Source organism: Pogonomyrmex barbatus, unplaced genomic scaffold (genome assembly GCF_055798465.1).
Source record: "Pogonomyrmex barbatus isolate J1 unplaced genomic scaffold, ASM5579846v1 scaffold18, whole genome shotgun sequence".
Classification (NCBI taxonomy): domain Eukaryota; kingdom Metazoa; phylum Arthropoda; class Insecta; order Hymenoptera; family Formicidae; genus Pogonomyrmex; species Pogonomyrmex barbatus.
Genome location: NW_028297114.1, coordinates 2,969,935 through 2,989,033, shown reverse-complemented (window position 1 = coordinate 2,989,033; position 19,099 = coordinate 2,969,935). Strand labels below are relative to the sequence as shown.

At 33.4% G+C, this 19,099-nt stretch overlaps 3 protein-coding genes across 8 annotated transcripts; 1 reads left to right on the top strand and 2 right to left on the bottom strand.

Annotated features, from left to right (window-relative positions):
• Positions 1 to 1,430: 1,430 nt before the first annotated feature.
• On the top strand, positions 1,431 to 11,609 carry moody (G-protein coupled receptor moody). Of its 5 annotated transcripts, none has more exons than XM_025218037.2 (9): positions 1,431 to 1,450; positions 7,021 to 7,174; positions 7,811 to 7,951; positions 8,223 to 8,393; positions 8,543 to 8,670; positions 8,956 to 9,109; positions 9,199 to 9,398; positions 10,075 to 10,278; positions 10,562 to 11,016. In XM_025218037.2, exons 1-9 carry the CDS (start codon positions 1,444 to 1,446, stop codon positions 10,570 to 10,572), a joined length of 1,170 nt encoding a protein of 389 aa, XP_025073822.2. In that variant the 5' UTR covers positions 1,431 to 1,443; the 3' UTR covers positions 10,573 to 11,016. The 5 variants fall into 5 exon arrangements, with proteins under 5 accessions (XP_025073822.2, XP_011635601.2, XP_011635605.2 ...); XM_011637299.3 differs by lacking the exon at positions 10,562 to 11,016 and adding an exon at positions 11,127 to 11,609 and having other exon boundaries at positions 1,432 to 1,450; XM_011637303.3 differs by lacking the exon at positions 10,562 to 11,016 and adding an exon at positions 11,127 to 11,552 and having other exon boundaries at positions 1,432 to 1,450; positions 10,075 to 10,361.
• Positions 11,480 to 15,081, bottom strand: LOC105426187 (phosphotriesterase-related protein). 2 transcript variants are annotated; one of them, XM_011637298.2, is made up of 8 exons: positions 14,713 to 15,079; positions 14,082 to 14,354; positions 13,795 to 13,957; positions 13,455 to 13,645; positions 13,225 to 13,383; positions 12,719 to 12,883; positions 12,394 to 12,614; positions 11,480 to 12,311 (listed from the first exon to the last, which is right to left on the bottom strand). In XM_011637298.2, exons 3-8 carry the CDS (start codon positions 13,896 to 13,898, stop codon positions 12,177 to 12,179), a joined length of 975 nt encoding a protein of 324 aa, XP_011635600.2. In that variant the 5' UTR covers positions 13,899 to 13,957; positions 14,082 to 14,354; positions 14,713 to 15,079; the 3' UTR covers positions 11,480 to 12,176. The 2 variants fall into 2 exon arrangements, with proteins under 2 accessions (XP_011635600.2, XP_011635599.2); XM_011637297.3 differs by lacking the exon at positions 14,082 to 14,354 and having other exon boundaries at positions 14,713 to 15,081.
• Positions 15,082 to 15,469: 388 nt separating this feature from the next.
• On the bottom strand, positions 15,470 to 18,963 carry LOC105426184 (ras-related protein Rab-32-like). Its single transcript, XM_011637295.3, has 6 exons — positions 18,595 to 18,963; positions 18,139 to 18,171; positions 17,752 to 17,848; positions 17,291 to 17,347; positions 16,521 to 16,762; positions 15,470 to 15,879 (listed from the first exon to the last, which is right to left on the bottom strand). The coding sequence occupies exons 1-6, from the start codon at positions 18,722 to 18,724 to the stop codon at positions 15,755 to 15,757; spliced, it is 684 nt and encodes a 227-aa protein (XP_011635597.1). The 5' UTR covers positions 18,725 to 18,963; the 3' UTR covers positions 15,470 to 15,754.
• Positions 18,964 to 19,099: the final 136 nt, after the last annotated feature.

The following is a 19,099-nucleotide window of genomic DNA, read 5'->3' as shown; positions in this document are numbered from 1 at the left end:
AGCGGAAGAACATCCGGGAAATCTAGGATGCGTCGCGCATAAAAGCTATTATTAATATCATAATGCTTAAATTGAATTGATTAATATTATATTTGATCTAAATAGATCCATTGTACCGGATGATATATACCAATTTTCTCTCACATAGAATAAGTCTAGAATACAGATTGGAAAAGCGAGATATTCGGTCGACCGTATCAATTCCGGACAGCCGCGGCTGGATGCGGGTCGCTTTTATGAAGCGTGAAACTAACGAGACGTTCGATTTAGTCATTCCAATTAATGCCGTCGGTCGGTTCTACTTCGTTAGGTCTAATTCACTCTCGCTGTACTCTTCGGTTGCTTACGCAATAAACACGCCCGTGGTATTAAGAGCCGGCGATTTTATCGGTTGCCCGCGAGTAGGTTACTCGAGTTCTTCTTGCGCGAAATTTGTAAAAAAAAAAAATTTGGCGGTTTGCCTTTCGCCTTTCGTCCGTCTTTCATCGCAGTTTATCTTCGCTTATCGTTAATTATAAGATAATTATCTTTTAAGGCAACTTATTGCATTCATATTATTTTAATATGAATATTATATTATTATTATATTATAATATTATATTATTTGACATATTTAAAACAGTGAATCATTTTTTGGAAATTCTAGAATAAATAAAAGAAATAAAATTAACGTAATAAATAAAGGAGAATTAATTAACTTGTTTGTTATTAAATTTATGTATTATAATTTTGATGTATAAATCATGTATTAAGTTTATACTTTGCCTAGTGTGTAATCATTGGTGCAATTATTAATATTCTTGCTTATATGTACTTCTCATACATATCCATGCGTGACTCACGAGTCTCACGATGGCCTTTTCTTTCTTTCGGATATATCCATCTTCTTTGCATTGAGATTGTCTCACGAGAGACAACTCATGAGTGACAGAAATAAAAATTGTGTCAAAGCAAGATATTCACTTTAAAGAATCTAAAGCCTCATCGAAATCTTTTTATTATAAAAATAAGACAGAAATAAAAAAATTACAAATATTTTTTATACTACGACATTCCTTAAGTCACCGAAGATACTTGTGGAAAAAAAAGTTTTATAAAGTAGCCAATCGGTCGCAAGACCGCAATTCATTTGCATTCATTCTTGTCCCAATTACGCGGCGTGACAAAAGAACGTGACGTATCGCAATTGCAGCACATTCCGCGCAATTCAAAAAGAAGCGACTCGACGTGTCACAACGAAAGGGTCAACCGGGTGTCCCACCTCGCCCTTCTCAGTCTCGGTTGCAGATGTGCCATCGCCGCAGACCGCCACGTTCGTCATCGAGCCCACACCCGAGTCGCTCCCCCCCCGCAACTCTCCCACCTTCCGCATCTTTTCTTCCTCCTCCTGCGATCGCCCTACTCACGCGGGGCCCGTATCTAGCGTGTGTACAATCTGACAGAATGCTGGGTAAGCAGCAGTCCATTCACGGTGACGCTGACGCAGACACGGTGCCCGAGCAACACCGTTCGCGCCGGTAGTCCCCGAATCCGGTCCGGTCCCCGGAGTCGAAATCGCGGTCGCGAGTCGCCGGCCTGCAAACCAAAGGCCAAAGAATAAAATTCTAAGACAGCTCGAGATCAAATACTTACGTATCGTACGAACTCAAGCGGGACCACGACAATCAAAATACAAGCAGCTGTGAAGAGAGAGAGTCACGTTCACTTCAAAATAATAATAATATTTCGAGTAAATTTGAAATAACTTCAGTTGGAATAAGTGTTCTTTTGTGAATGATAACAAACGGGATTCACTTTCCTTTGAAGGGAGAAACATCAAGTGGAAATTTCGAAAATCTAAAAATTGAAAAGTGAAGTTCTCAATGAAGAGATGAAGATATAGTTAAAAGAAGAATATAAAACATTTGGAGTGATATCACATCAATTTTGTACTAGTCAGCTATCAAAGAAGACTGCAAAATACTATTGCAAGTTTATATTCAATAATTAGACAACCGATAAGAGAATTGTTGAACAACACTTATACAATTCTTCTTAGTCCAACGTATCTTGAAGTGATTTTAATTGTTTTGCTCGTCATATTCTTCAGTCAACAAAGTCAGAATTTCCATCTGTTTCTTTAATCGTCTATATCGTCGACAAACGTATGGCTGATTTGAGATAAGAATAATTGATAATCGGTAAATAATGAAACGCTTTGTAATTTATCTTCTTAATCCTGTCTATTTTTCCTCCTATATATAAGAAAAATGTTCCTTTTCAATTTTTACAGCACATTAATTTTACGGTACATTAATTCAACGATTAAAGTCATTTTACAAAGCGTAACCGACTTTCATAAAATTCAATCGCTCAAATCTTATATTTTTAAAAAGTTGAATGAGAAAAAAAGAAAAAAAGTTTCTTGAATATTGCAAGTTGATTAATTGATTTCTAAAAAAATATCATTCCATTCAATCGTAATCGCGGTTTTCACTCGTGTGAATCCTCTTAATCTCAAGGGCGGCGTTGGTCTGCGATCCTGTGGGACCAATGCCGAGAACTGGGCAAAAAAGCGTGGCGAGTTACCCGATGGTCCCGACGGGCAATTTAGAAACGTGACGTGGAGAGAATTATGACGCATGGTGTAGTATTCAATTAGCTGGGTCGTGTATACGAAAGTTAATGTGAAACTTGATCTTCAAACACTTAAAGTCTTATTGGATACAATTATCCGAATCCGGAGTTGTCTAACAATAAGTAATATTTTTTTTATAAATAGATTATTGTCGCGTTCTTTGTAAAACGTAAAATAAAATAACGTTTCATAACTTATTAGAAAAAAAAAAAGATTAAAAAATTCAATTTTTAATAAAAAATAAATTCTTGAGAAAATTAAATTGTAAGAAGATCCATTTTAAACGAGTCGACAATGCACGTATTTTAATGTCACCCGGCATATTTAGCACTAAATGCACGGTATGAATAGAGAGCACGACACATGTTTTGTGCCGTACGTGCAGACATTTGACATCCACACCACGTGGTGCTCTCGTGGGCGGGATACAAGAGTTGTCGCGGCTCGATCGGCTTCCAACCTCGATCCTGGCCTCTCAACTCGCGTGTGCACATATCACAGTATCATTTCGCACATTCGGCATTTGCTTATTTATATTTCAACATCATTTACCGTTTACATCGTTAGAAAAGCACGTTTTTGCAGAGACCAAACAATAATTTACTCGCTCGCTTTATTTCACCGTCACGTTCCGTCAAAGCGTGATATTCACTTCTAATTTTACTTAATAGTGTCGTTAAAACCGATCGGCTTTTTAATTGAATAATCAATTTGTAAGGTCCTTAGCTTAATTAAACATGAGATGCATCCTTCGACGGATGAATAAGCTATGAATAAGCAATTCTTTTCAAGGCAACGTGCATCGGCATATTATCCGCCGTTAATTTATATATGAAGGAGGATAAATTGGCGAGTCGAAATATATACGAAGCATCGATGTAAGCCTCTGATAAACGTAAATCCGCGTGCGAGGTTTAAACGCGTGCTTTCGACCGAGGAGGTGCAACGAATCGCGGAATCGACGACGACGCGCATCGGAGACTCGCGTCGACTCGGTCTAGGTACTTTCACCGTGACTCAACTTGACTCATTCATTGCCGTTCGCCGTATGATTAACACGGAAATCATTCGGTGACGTCAATTCGTCGCCGTGGACTTCCACAGAACGAGAAATAATGTTCGCGGTTTTGCGCCGCATCTTCTTCCGTTTACGACGGGCCGATTAGTTTCGCCGCTTATCGGACCGATATCATGGTCAAACAGATATAAACGTTTGGAAGTTACACACCTGCCACCTAATCAGACCTGAACCACAATTGGATAATAATACAGACTAATAATATTTAATTTTCTTCGTAGCAATAATAAAAGTAAATGTTCTTATTTTATTTTCATCGGTCAAATGGAATAAAATAAAACAGATAAGAATATCACCATGTTGATTTTTCATTGATTTTATTTAAACGTGATGTTACCGTAATAGTGACAAATATTAAATTTAATACACATAAAAATAATAAACATTAAGTTTAAAAATTAATTTTAGATGTCATCGATTCTTTTTGTATTGTTAATTTTTTGATATTCAATTAATTTTTTTCAGTCAATTTGATTGATGATGATGATAATGATTAATTATTCAGTGCATTTGATATTACAATAATATCAAATATTCCGAGAAAATGTATAAAATGAAGCAACGACGCATTGACGCGTTCCCATGTCTTCCGTAGCTTTCATCACTTTTTTTTTTGTCGCGAGGGGACGCCTAGTACCGGGTGTCCGTTAATTTCCCTTAATTAAGCTCAATCGGGGTTAATGCACCGCAGTTTGACCCCAGTTTACCAAATCTAACGCACCCTTCGTAACTATGCGTTTGCACATAGATCACTATCGCTAATCGATAAATGGGTTATTCGCGATTCTTCCATGGCAATTTCACCCATTGCGAAATTGAACATCTGTATTTGCCAAGAAGTTTCTTTCATAGGCCTGTTGACAAATGTTTTGAAAATGGATATATAATATAAAACATTTAGATTATAATTATGTAATATTAATGTGAAATTAATGCGAAATTAATTTAAGTTAACATTACAGGATGTAATGTTTTGTTGCAATATGTAAAAATTTGATTAAATATAAATTTGAAAATAATTTTATTGCGCCATTAAAATATTAGAATGCTTAAGCATAATAATAATAAATTCTTGATACTAGCAATCAACTTAAGCGTTACATAATTATTTTATTGATTCAATAAAATTATTTTTAGATTTATTTGAATAAATTTATAGATATTTTATAAATATATTTTATAAATATTTTAGCAAAACTGTTGTAGCTTACTGTTCTTTCCGCGTAGACAATTTTTGAAAAAACGTAATAAACTATGATATTAGCATTTAGGAGCAATTACTCAGATTACAAGTAGTTAATGTGTTCGTATTGCGTATTTGTAATATCGAGTATCGTTATACATGTTTCAATAACATAAATGACTCACCCACCGGTGATTCGCAGTCATTAATAAATGCAGTCATTTAGCGTGACTGTAATCTGAAGATGGAGAGAATAAGAAAAAGAGATAAAATGCTATGACTTATAAATTCTTAAACGTATATAATCGATACGTGACTTCTCGAATTCGTGGAAGACAACGAGTAGCATTTCGACATAGGTATTGAAACGTCAGTCGATAATTACATCCGTATCTTCCAAATAGGAAACCTGTTTCGCCTTAATTAATATACGTTTGTAATTAAAAATAACTTTCTACAACTTCCTCTGGGCGATCATTAACGATCTTTCTAATTGTCAAAAAAACATCGCGTGGAACAAATATAATCATAGCGAGAAATAGGTTGGTGGAATTTTGATTATTGAAAGTTTGTACCATTAACTTTAAGTGAGCTGTATTGGATATCGTAAATACTACATACTTTTCGCAATAAATCGTAATTCTGGGGAAATATCGTTAATCGCGAATGAAATATTTTCTGGACTGGATCGGATGATACCAGTGCCGAGTGCGTTGAAAAATACAGAATTAGTGCGATATCATTCGTCGCGAGAGCCTCGTATTATCCTTGGTAAATTCGCCGGACGGCCCATTTCCGTCGGTGGCGCCCTTCGTCACGAGCCCATAAATAATAATAAATTCTTACGGTCTGCCTTTTTAACCGTAGATTGTTCTCCAGCCATTGTTCTACGCCGGGGAATTATTTTAACGCGCAGAATCACACGCGCGGAATTTGCATAACGCAAATGTCAAACGACCCACGCGTCTTCAGACAATCGCTTTCGCGGGTTCCTCACTTAATCTTCAGCAACTTTAGAAGCTGATATGATATATTCTTTTGAAATAGAAAAAAAATGCTGCACATTAAAATGGAGCAAGGAGAAATTTATGTCTAAAATAAATGTGTATGCATAAAGTATATGTTATTGAATGTTTTAATTACAATTAAGTCACTAATAATCTTAAAATCCTTTTTGTTCAAGGGATTTTTAATAAACTTTAGTTTTTAATATATCTGATATAAATCCTTGTAATAATGTTTTTAATTTTATTTTTTTATAGAATTTTAGTTTTCGCATTCTTAATGATGAAATAATGAATGAAACGAATGACACTTCGCACGGAAAGAGCGGATTTTGCTAAAGTATCTAAAAATTTGGCCAAATACAAATATGAAAGGAATTATATAGGACAAACAATTACGAAATTTTATAATTAATCATGATAATAATATTACAAAAATTTTTGAAATTCTAGCAATTAATTTGAACATGCTACATAATCATTTAATGTAATTCGACAAAATTATTTTCAGATCCGTATTTGATCAAACTTTTAGATACTTCAACAAAATTATTTTTTCTGTGATGATTTTAATCCGCCGCAACGTGAACGTTTTGATCTCTGTGGTAATTCAGGAAATACACATTTCAAACAAAATGCGTTGTCGCATCCGTTTTGCGTCAGATCACTTTGAACAAATGCGAGAACCGGAATTTTAGATCGCGGTTTCCTCCGCATGGAAATTCCATGTTTGCCTCTTTCGTGTCGCGATGTCGCAACACAATGTTGCTCTGATCATCACCGATCACAAAAACAGTAGTATTAATATAATTTGACCGTGCTGTCACCTAATAATCAAAACAGAGCGACAAATAGCGTAGTAAATTAATATTTACTTCTATTAACGTATATTAATTTTAATATTTTAATTGAACTTACTTTCTATCTTTTCTAATTCTAAAAATTAGGAAAAGACAAAGACCAAATTAAATCAAGATTAAGATTAATTGGAGAAGTAAGATAACGATATATAATCGGGATATCCTTTTATTTTCGTTTTTTGTACGCCAAAGTCTTCGCGTGCTGTGACTTTCGTCATCCGTTAAAGAAAATGCACGTAGAATATTTAATTCCATTCTTCCGCTCGTGAATGTCGCAGGCTTTCGAGGTCGGGTCGAGGCCGAAATAATGGAATCCTTGGACCAGAGCTTCGATACCTTTGGCACAGCTGGTATAATGGACGGCACGGCATGGTTGTCTCGCGTCATGGACAATGCCACGCACAGCACTATCGTCGATGAAGAATTATCGAGGTATTTTTTTGAAGCATAATCATCGTAAAATTGCCAAAATTCTAGTAATATCTTCTTTGTTGCTTTAGAATTGTCTTCACATGAACAAAGATACCATAATTTTCGAATAAATAAATTATGTAAATTAATTATATAAATTAATTATGTGAATTTTTTTAAATTCGAAATAATGTTAATTTTTATTTCAAACTGAATGAAATTTTTGAATGTGTATTATGTGCATTATTTGCATTATTTTAATTTTAAACTCAGTTCGGAAAATTGTTTTTACATTTTGTTATTACTTTTAAATTACTTGCCTGATAAGCGGATAAGAGAAGGAATTTAAGAAATATTCTAGTAACATGTATTTTCTTTGGCTGCTTTAAAATCATCTTCATCTAAACTTAAGTATCATTATTTTCGATATTTAAGTAAATTGTAAATTAGTTGTGTGAATTTTTTAAATTTGAAATAATATTGTTAATTTCTATTTCAAATTAATCAAATTTTTGGACGTATATGTATTATTTGCATCTTAATTTTGAAACTCAGTTCGGAAAATTGTTTTTAACATTTTTAAAATTATTTATTGATAAGCGGATAAGAGAAGAAAAGAAATTAATCAAATATTTTTACAATCGCTTTATTTATCAGATTTCCAAAGCCTTTGAGGACTTTTGCGGCAGTGGTGGCGATCATCATCATGATTATTGGTCTAACTGGTAATCTATTAACGATCGTTGCTTTATGTAAATATCCCAAAGTTCGCAACGTCGCGGCAGCCTTTATCATAAGGTATGACAAAATTGTATTTATTTAACTTCAAAATTTCTTACATGACAGATAGAATTTGTTATACTCAAAAAAATTAATATAATCCCAAACATTTTTCAATCTTATCGCAAAATTTGTTTTTAAGTACGAATCATTATTATATATTCGCGATTATTTTATTAATTCTAGTATAAAAAAATTAATTTCTAAATTCTAACATTTTGAAAATATTAAAATGCGAATTTCTCCAATATTTATATTAAACTGAAGTTATTTCGTTTCATCGAAACAGTTTGTGCATCGCAGACTTTGTATTTTGCCTGCTGGTGCTCCCATTCGATTCCATCAGGTTCGTCAATGCCAGTTGGGCGGACATACATTTTTTCTGCGTTCTTGTGCCCTTTTTACGATACGGAAATGTGGGGGTCAGTCTCTTATCTATCGCAGCCATCACTATCAATAGGTATGTGTTCTTTTAATCTTTTTCCTAATTTTGTTATTTGCCATATTTAATCGAGTAAAAATATTCTTTCTTGATTCAAATCAAAGAAATAGGAGTGATATGCAATAAGCTTAAGATAAAATACGAAATTAAAATTGTTGGTTTTGTAGGTATATTATGATAGCACATCACGCTATCTATAGCAAGGTTTACAAGAAATTTTGGATAGCCTCGATGATAATCTTTTGCTGGTTATTTTCTTACGGGATGCAAATACCTACGCTGATGGAAATGTGGGGTAAGCCATTTTAATTATAGTTTAATTATTTATTATCGGAGAAAGAAATTTTTTTAATAAAGAAATCTCAATAAGAAAGTCGCGAAGAATTAACAAAAATGTTAATTAACTTATTTTTTGACAGAATATTTAGTAAGGGCTACTAAGATTTTAATATTGATACTGATATAAAGATAATTTCTCTGTCTTAAAAATAAGAAGTTAAAACTTTGCACACTTACATTTTACATATTTTTTATTACATTTTATTATTATTTATTATTTATTACTTATTTACCTCATCAGGTAAGTTCGATTACGATTCCAATCTGGAAACTTGTTCCATCATCAAAGATCGTTACGGTCGCACGTCCAAGACATTCCTTTTCGTCATGGGGTTCCTAATACCCTGTGTAGTGATCGTCGGCTGTTATGCCAAGATATTCTGGGTGGTGCACAAGTAATTAACATATCCGATATTTATGTTTCGAAATAATTTTGCTATCATTTTTTTATTATTATATTAATCGATCTTAATCAATGTCGCAGATCAGAATCGCGAATGCGAAAACACGCCGGACCGACGATAAAATCGCCTCACACCCCCGGAAGAGATATCAGGGAGCTCAAGCAGAAGCGCAGCGAGTGGAGGATTACAAAGATGGTACTGGTCATCTTTCTGAGTTTCCTCGCATGTTATTTACCGATCACCATCGTCAAGGTGGCTGATGCGGAAGTCAAATGTCCCGGTAAGAATATATTATTCGTCGCGTATTTAATTTCTAGGTGAAATAATAGCTTTCTTGTATTTTGAAAAATTTTATCATCGCAGTATTATCGTACTGTACTTAGTTTATTTTCATTATCTTCATTCCTCTTAATCTCTTAAGTACGGAAGATACAGTTATGTTGAAGTATAGAAAAATTGAATCAGGCGCAGAAAGAATAATTTTGCTAGTATGTAAAAGTATATAAAAATTTGAATACAAATCTCAGAAATTAATCTTGTGGGGACTCAATAATTATAATATGATCTCAAGTTGGTTGTTGGTATATCAAAAGTTTTGCAATATTGTTATTATATTTTAATATCATATATAATTATTTTGATGGGCTAACAAAATTATTTAGTCTGTACGTGGAGAGAATAGTTTTGCTGAAGTATTTAATAATTTTGATCAAATAAAAATCTAAAAATCATCAAAATAAGTGTAATAAGATATTCAAATTAGTTTTCGGAAGATCAAAAATTGTTTCAATATTAATGCATCATGCTCAAGCGTTCTCCACATTTATTTATTAATGGTTTGACCCTCTGCTAGTTTATTTATTAATTTCATCACTCGGTGCATTTCACATAACTGTTTTATATTCTCCCTCTCTCTCTCTCTCTCTCTCTCTCCCCCTCTCTTTCATGTTTACCAGAGTGTCACATTCTGGGATATCTGCTGTTGTACTTCGCGTCGTGCGTAAATCCGATTATCTACGTGATCATGAACAAGCAGTACAGACAGGCGTATGCCGGCGTGGTCGGGTGCTCGTGGATAAGGATGAGTCTAACGCCGTACGGCAGCAGTGCGCCGGGTGGTGCCGGTGGTCTCCAAGCTCATCATCAAGACTACGCCCAAGGTAACTTCGAGCAACAACGACACGCGGTAACACTCACCAAGCTCTGACCGAGCGCGCGAGCTAAGCGACCATTCGCTCACTTCGTAAGTCAAGGGCACCACAAGTTTGCTGCTTTCTGTTTGATTCTTCCATTTCTTGGTACCGCTGCCTGGTCGGTCCGCTTGCGTGTGCTAACGACGATTAATCGCATCTCCATGTTTTTTTCTTTTTTTTTTTTTCTCAAGGAACTAACTAATCACAATCTAATCACTAATCATCTTTCTTTTTCTTCTATGCCCTCTAGCACCTTTCTAACTCCGTCCTTCGAAACAAAACTAAGACGAGCGAGCGATGTTGAACGATCGGCGCCGGATACTTCCATCCACCTTCGATCATTACGATTAATTACAATGGGCTAACAAAATCCTCGCGTCTTTTTTATAATCTATACGCTATGAATATATTGTTAACCTGATCTAAAGTATAGACTTATCTTATGTGTTATGTTAACACCATTATGTTAACACAATTAGAATAGGATTACAAGACTCTAATTCAAAATTTAGGAGAAAGAATATTTTCTTTTTATTTTTTACAAATTATGTAAACATGTATGCATTTGATAATGCATATATAATATAGATAAATTAACTTTTTTATAATATTTTTATATTTTTACATTTTTATGTTTATTGTTTTTACTTATGTTTTATATTTTATCAAGCATAAATTTCTAACAGTAAAAGTGCTTAAAAATAATCTGTTTCGCTATCTTTTCTCTCTTTTTTGCAAGCATTATTTCTCTTTGTTCTCATTCTATGCAAGAGTTTCGTCATCAGGATACAATTTTGTACTTTCTTCGACTGTAGACTACTCGAAGGACTTCAGCAAAACGATGGTGTCGACGGTCTCTATTGCTATGAATCCCGTGAGAAGTTTGCAATTCCAGGAGGAGCTATGAGACTGACATCAAGAAGGGAATGAGAGATGTCTTCCATTACGATAAGAAAGGAGAAAGGAGAAATGGAAAAGGATGAGAAGAGAAAGAAAAATCATTGATAACGGTGCAACGGTGTTATTAAACCAATTTGCCAGTTAATTTTTGTATCTTGTCTGATACAATAAGAGTATGAAATTATTTCTTCGTTAAAGAATGAAATGATCCACATATTTAATCTGAGACATTTGGATAGGTAGAAAGTTTTATTCAAATAATGACCAATTTACCAAAGATTGTCATATGTCATTGTATTTTATAATAAAATACAAATATTTCGCATTGTTTTTTTATTTAAGATGTAAGTAGTATTTATCAAAAATTATAATAAAAATAGACTGTTATTTATTAATAATTGTTTTATGCGTCTTTTGAAAAAAGCAATTGTTTTACAGAAAGATTATAAATTTGTTTACAATAACATTGAATGTGCCATAGAGCAGGATATTTAATTCACAAATGGATTTTTTTCTTTATAAAACTTATTAATGTATGTATGGCTACTGTAATATTTTTGTTGATGAGGCTATATTGTATTATGAGCATTCAAGATATTGATACAAATTTATTTAATAAATTTAATATTAAATATATAATAAATTCTTATAAATTGTCTGAAAGAAAATTATTAATTAATATATAATTAAAAATTTAATTAGTCATAACCCACGAAAAGTTGTCAAAATTTAAGCAAATTTAAGCTTAATTAATTAAGCTAATTAATTAAGCTTAATTTAATAGAAAATTAGATTGAGAAATCGAACATATTTTTCAATACAAACATGAGAAAAAATTTGGAAAATATATTTTATAAGAAAAAGATAGCATGTCTCTATTAGAAATACAAAAAGTCAAGTTGATAGTAGGATATTTTAGATAATTCTATAGAAAGTTACAATTAGTAAAACCTGCTCCAAATATATTATTGTCGAGTAAGCCATCTCTTAGGATTTTCAACCGCTATCAATTCGAGCTCTTCCTTTGTGAAACTTTTATTTATCATTTTTGGCATAACGTTATTTTCGATATGGGAATATCCGTGTCCACCGAAATACACCTTAAAATGATATCAAATATTTAAGCGCTGGAAAGTATTAATTTGCAAAATTAAATAGAAATCGGAGATGAGATATACGTACCAGACGATGCTTGGTATGAATATCGTGACTCATGAGAACTCGATCCAGTTTCTTTTCTTCCTTCAACAGCGCGATACGTTTGATACGCTGTGCATCTGACAGCATATCGATCGACGGATTCAGCTGATATAAGGAACACTCGGTACCAAACAAATCAAACTGAATGTAGCATTTGGTAGCATCGGCGAATTCCATAAGTTGCTCCTTTTTCATTAAAGTACCTAAGTGAATTAATTGAATCAACTTTTTGCAACAAGTTGATACGTGCTTTAACGTGAGTTAATTAAAAATTGATAAAGAGAGAAGAAATTCATGGATTTCTCACGATCAACATGAGACATGATGGCCCTCTTGGCATCTCCACCGGCTTCTTGATAGATCCTCATTATTTCCATAGGTGCGGATGCATCCCTTCCGGGATGGAAGCTCACGGAACAACGTAATTGAGCTTGGAGTTCGCCAGTTGCACAAATGGCACGTTTCTCGAAATCTAACGCAAATATTATATTTCTTGTAAATATTGTCAGACAAAATATGTGCGAAAAAAATAATTTTACTAAAGTATAATATTTTAAAATTTGACTAGACACAAGTCTGAAAATAATTTTGTTGGGCCATCAAAATTATTATGAAAAATACTTAAGCGCGATGATAATATTGCAAAAATTTCTTCACATTCTAGCAACTAATTTGAAAATCTTATATAATTATTTCAACAAAATTATCTTCAAATTTGCATATAAAGATAAATATTTTTAGATACTTCAGCAAAACTTCTTTCTATGTAGTAGTTATTCAATAGTTTATTCAAATTGATTATTAATTATATACCTTCGATCGGCCAATTACTGCCGACTTCCCCGATAAATCCTGCCTTTACATGGGAACATTCCACGCAGCCTTCTTCCAACTCTTGACACATCAGATTATACATTTCTTCTTTAGTCATAGCGAGAACCGATGCTTCTTGCGTGCTGGCTACATAGAATCCTGCCGAATTGCAAAAATGCTATTAAATAATAAATAATAATATTATTATTATTCGTTACAGCATACCGTACCAGTTCCCGCGATCACGTTAATTCCCATAGATCGGCTAACGTTCCTCATCAAGGAAATGTCGCGTTTCAAACCATGGCTGCTGTTCTCCACGATGGTCCCGCCACCAGCTTCCTTAAATAATTCCATATCTTTGTAGACAGCTTTCGCTGCGTCGTCATCGTTGAGCTTCAAGTTATATAGACTACTATATCTGATATAAAAAAAAAATTTGTATTTATTATCTTCGTCGATTTTTATTAATTCAATCATTTATTTATTGACGTGTAATTGTGATTGTGAAAATTAATATGTTTCGCGAACGCGTTACACGAGACACATTGCGAAAGATATTTGACTTACGGATATTGCCGTATATATCCGATATTCTGAAGGGATGGGCAACCCTCAGGGAAATGAAATTTGAGATGTTTCGGTGGTGGTACGTAAAATGTATGAAAATCCATAGCCAAATGCTCGTGCGTTAACGTTCTCCCGAGCTCCGACAATCGTTTACTTCCTAATACTGCACCAGAAAATAATAAGAATAATAATAAATAAAATTTGTAGAAGGGAGGGTGTGCGTCACGGCGGGACCCGACCACGAACCAGTCGTGAAAACTCGTAATTATTTTGCGAAAAAATACCACCTCAGCCCCCAGGAATCGAACGAATCCGGAGCTCCAGCTTATCGGGCAGGCATCTTATCCTTTCGAGACTACAGAGGCATGTGATAATATTTATCGCAAATAACGTGCTTAGAATAAACGTCACAATGATACACATATATACATATATCACACTATACATATATACATGTACATTCTCTCGAATTCCCACGACCGATATTTCAGAGAGATGATAGTCCTAATCTCTCGATGGATGCAGGTCGGACTGCGGCGGTGAATTCTTAGTATCAACGTCTGTAGATATAATAGAATTTAACAAAAATTTTTTAAAATGGAAACATTAACAAATTGAAGTAACTTATATTATACACAAAAATCAATATAAGTTACTTCAATTTGTTAATATTTCAATTTTGTTATAATTATATATTATAATTAATTACAACTTGGAATCTAAAAGACTTATAATTGCTGAAGATTAAACTATATATATATATTTTTTAAATTAGCATAATCGTGAATTTTCAATTATTACACGTTTGAAATAATATATGAATTTTTAAGTATCCATTGCATTTATTCCGCGTTTCTTAATCTTTCTTATTTACTTTATCTCTTTTTGATTTAATTTCCATACTTAATTTGCGCTTACCAGTATTTACGCTATCTTTGTCAGTCATCTTCGCCGTTTCTTTCCGTAACAGAACTAAGTAATTTAATTTGTATTTTTGCACTTTACGTTGAATTATAATAAACGCACGTACAAACGCACGTTTTAAAATTTTACAAGCTCGATGTTACTCGTTACAATGCAAGGCAGAAACGTTAAGCCCATCTGTTCGCTACGTGCTGTAATTCAGATCTACTTGCTACTCGATCCGACATACTTTGCTTCCAACAACCTAACTTGATCTGATGTTGGCTCATTATCTGTCTACACTCGGCGCTATTCTCAAATACTAAACGCCGCTGATAAAATATTATCAGCAAATAGAACTTACCACAAAGTATGTAATTTGTGTACAGAAGCTTGTGATTTACGCACAAAGATAATGTACTTGCAAAACGTTGCGTTTTTTATCTTTATTGCGCCCAGCATCAAAAAATCTGGAAGGTAATTTATCAGCTAGTCTTTGACAAAATTTAATTATTCTTTTAGTTTAATTTCATTAATCTAAATTATAAAGTCTATTATAATAAGTTATATTTATTTTTTTATTAGAGTGATTTATTATGTGACGTGTAAATTTACAGGAAGAACATTTCTATCGACGCGGTAAATAAATAATCATCTTTTATTTATTCTTTTAATTCCGGAATACGTAGAAAAATATTTACTATTGCTCCCAAATAAAGATTATTTCAGATTTAATTTGGATTTAAGGGATAGTCATAGTAAGATATCATAGTTGTCTTTTTACGCGTGATTTATTACGTGACATATAAATTTATAAAGAAAACTTTTCACTAAACACTGTTATTGGCGTGAAACCAATAATGATAACGACAATTATCGTATAAGACAAATATATTAAAATAACAATAACATAAATATTTCAATAAGATATTTTCGCATCCAGTTTCATTGTATACGATCATTTTGCAAGCATCGTGTTGGATGATATCTCGCTTGATCCCATTGATGTGTACTCTCGACAATTTTAAGATGGTCATCGACACTTAGTTACGTCGTTCTATTTACAGCAAATAGATTTTTCGCGACTCGATAGGCTCTTGTGCTGTAATCGGATCGAATCGTGTATATCGTTATCAATTTTTGCACTCAACACCTTCTCTACCAAATAACGTATAGCTGCATCTGCAAATTTAGATAACATGCACAATCAGTTCTCGGTATGATTCCTACCAACATCTATAAATTGTAAGAATGTTCGGAGTAAAAGTATCTCTACTGCCGCTTATATTCAAACGATTCTCTTCCTTTTTCTTAGAACTATAGAATTTTCTTTTAGATAAATACAATTATAAAGTAAACAGTACATGAAACTAACAGCTAAAGTATCTAAAAATGTGGTCAAATAAGATTTCAAATTAATTTCGTCGGACGCAAGATGCTAATATTGCAAAAATTTTGATATTCCAACAACTAATTTGAACCTGCATAATTATTTTGATGGTTCAATAATTATTTTTAGATACAGATATATGTAGAGGAAACAATTTTTCTGAAGTGGCTCAAAATTTTTAGCAGATATAAATTTAAAATTAAATTCGACAGATCATAAAAATAATTATACAGAACGCTAAAATATGATATCGTAAAAATGTTTTATTTATGATTTTGATGATTCAACAAAGTCATTTTCAAATCTGTATCTAGACAAATCTTTAGATACTTCAACAGAACCGTTTTCTTTCTATATAAATTCCTTTGAAGAAATAGAAATTCAAATGAGAAAGATAATTTGCTAAATAAGCTATGCGCGATCATCCACCTACCGACGTTGGTGTTGTTCTTTGCGGAAGTCGCGTACCAAGCGTGTATCTTATTTTCCCTGCAGAACTTGGAAATCTGCTCATCAGTTACGGCGACTGATATGTCACATTTGTTCGCCAAAAGTACCACCGGTATGCTCGAACCGTCCGGCAGCGTAACCTTCTCCCTTAGATCGTTCAGCCATTTCTTCATCGACTGAAAGGTCGCCGCGCGTGAGATGTCAAACACGAGAGCCGCAGCCACTCTGCGTGCGGGTCAAATTAATGAAGACATCGGTCGATTAAAAAAAAAAAATAAATAAATTCGTAAAACTTTGCAATCAAGGAATTAGCTTCATCTCGACTTACTTATTAAATTGCAACAAAGTATTTTTACATATGATAATTAGCATCTTTAATACATGAAAGGAACAATTTTATTGAAGTAAATAAAAATTTGATACAAATCTGGAAATATTTGATGAGCCATAAACAATAATTATGTTCAACGTCCAAATTGATTATCAAAAATATATATTCTAAAATTATTTTATTCTATTAGAATTTATAACAATCACAAATTATTTTAGTCTATTAAAATATTAAAAACTTTTACAATATAATAGACATGTTTAAGAATAATTATTTTGATGACCCAATAGAATTATTTTCATATCTGCATACATCTAATCAAATTTTAAATACTTCAGCAAAATCGTTCTTGCTACGAAAAACAAAGACCAATATCGAATAAAAAGATTAAATAAAAAGAGACGTGTTGAAATCATATTTACGCATATTTATAATAAACTCTTGTCATGTATCCGAATCTCTCGTGACCGGCGATGTCCCTAAAATATATATATCCTGAATTAAATTATTGTTTTCTATATATACACAAAAAAAAAGTTTTTGCTGAAGCATCAAAAATTTGGTCAAACATAGATCTGAAAATAATTTTATTGAATCGTCAAAATAATTATATAGATTGTTCAAATTGTTAGAATATTGACATTTTTTGCAATATTATCATCATGCTTAAACATCTTATGTAATTTTTTTTGGTCCAACAAAAATTGTCTTCAAATCAGTATTTAGCTAAATAGTACTTAGATATTTCAGCAAAACCGTCTTTTTGGTATAGTTATATCTTGAGAGATTAAAATTAATCCTTAAAGGTCATAAAATATAAATAAAAAACCCTCGAGCATGACAAAATAATAAGCAAGATAGATAAATAATGATTTACAAGTACCATAGCTGCAAGTTTATTTTAGTGTGCGGATCCCAATCGAGCGTTTTTATCGCAAAATCGGCGCCTATGGTAATCTTGTAATTTGAGGAGAACTTCCCTGGAAAAGACAGTTTCGAGAGTGTGCGGTGACACCGGTGACGTTTGGATTATCGTTGTAGTCGCAGCTGCAGCGGCGCGGCAGTTTGACGCACGTATCGTTAAAACGGATAAGCCGGCTTGCGGGCATTTCTATCCTCTTTCGACAAATGCACGTGCCCGCGGAATGTGCAATCCGCTTGTCTATGATCGCGACAAAACGATGTTTAATGATATTCAACGAGAATCTTTTGTCAGACGATTTCTGGCCGACGACGATCGAGAAACAGAAGATAAATCGCGATAAATTACCTTCCGTGTATCTTCTGACCAGCGCAGTTTTGCCTGAAATAAATAATTTCTACAGATGCATGAACGATACAATTTATGTATATTTTTATAGAAATATAAATAATTTATTTCTGATGATAGAATAAAATATTTATAATTTATTTATCTCTGTAAAAGTATAAAACTCTTGTCATAGAGATTCTCGAATCTTTTGAATTCTTCTCATAAGAGAGATCTTGCGTTAAATTCTTCCGCAATGACTCTGAAAATTTTGATAAAGAATTTGTTTATAATTTTCGCGGATCAACACCGCGTCGTTTAGAGAATTGACATTCGAATAATCGATCCGAAACCGAAGAAGAAACGGATGAAAGAAGATTATCGGATATCTTATCGCGTAAGAAAATTTTGTATTTCTGTGATTCGAAAATAGTACAGAAGCGACCGTTTATCAATCAATAATCTCGTATGACTCACCGACACCGTAATCGCCGATTACGAGGAACTTGAAGAGATGTTCCTTGTGACCAAAGTTGAGCAGCACGGCATCCGAGTCCCTTCTGGATCCTCGCAGGGTCATGCTCACCGTTCGGTCCGCTCGCCTCATCGATCCGATCACAATACCACTTCGATCAGCGAATCACTGTCGTTCTTCTCAACAGCAACAAGAATGATAAACAGAAGAAGATGAGAAAGAGACGACCCCGCGGGTCGACGTCCACCATCTCGCTCCCCCCTCGATCAATGTTTTCGTATCAGCAATCATCCGACGTTATCTCGCATCGCTGCAAATATATACTGTTTTTCTTACAAATGATTAACACACTTCTATCTCGTCTAAGCTTTAAAAATTATTTTTAAATTCGCCTGAAAAATCATTAGAGCGACTTATAGCGGAAACCGTTCACCGTTCTCAATAATTTATCGATAAATTTCGATAAATATGTTAGAGATGTGAGGATAGGAGTAAGATCGTCAAACA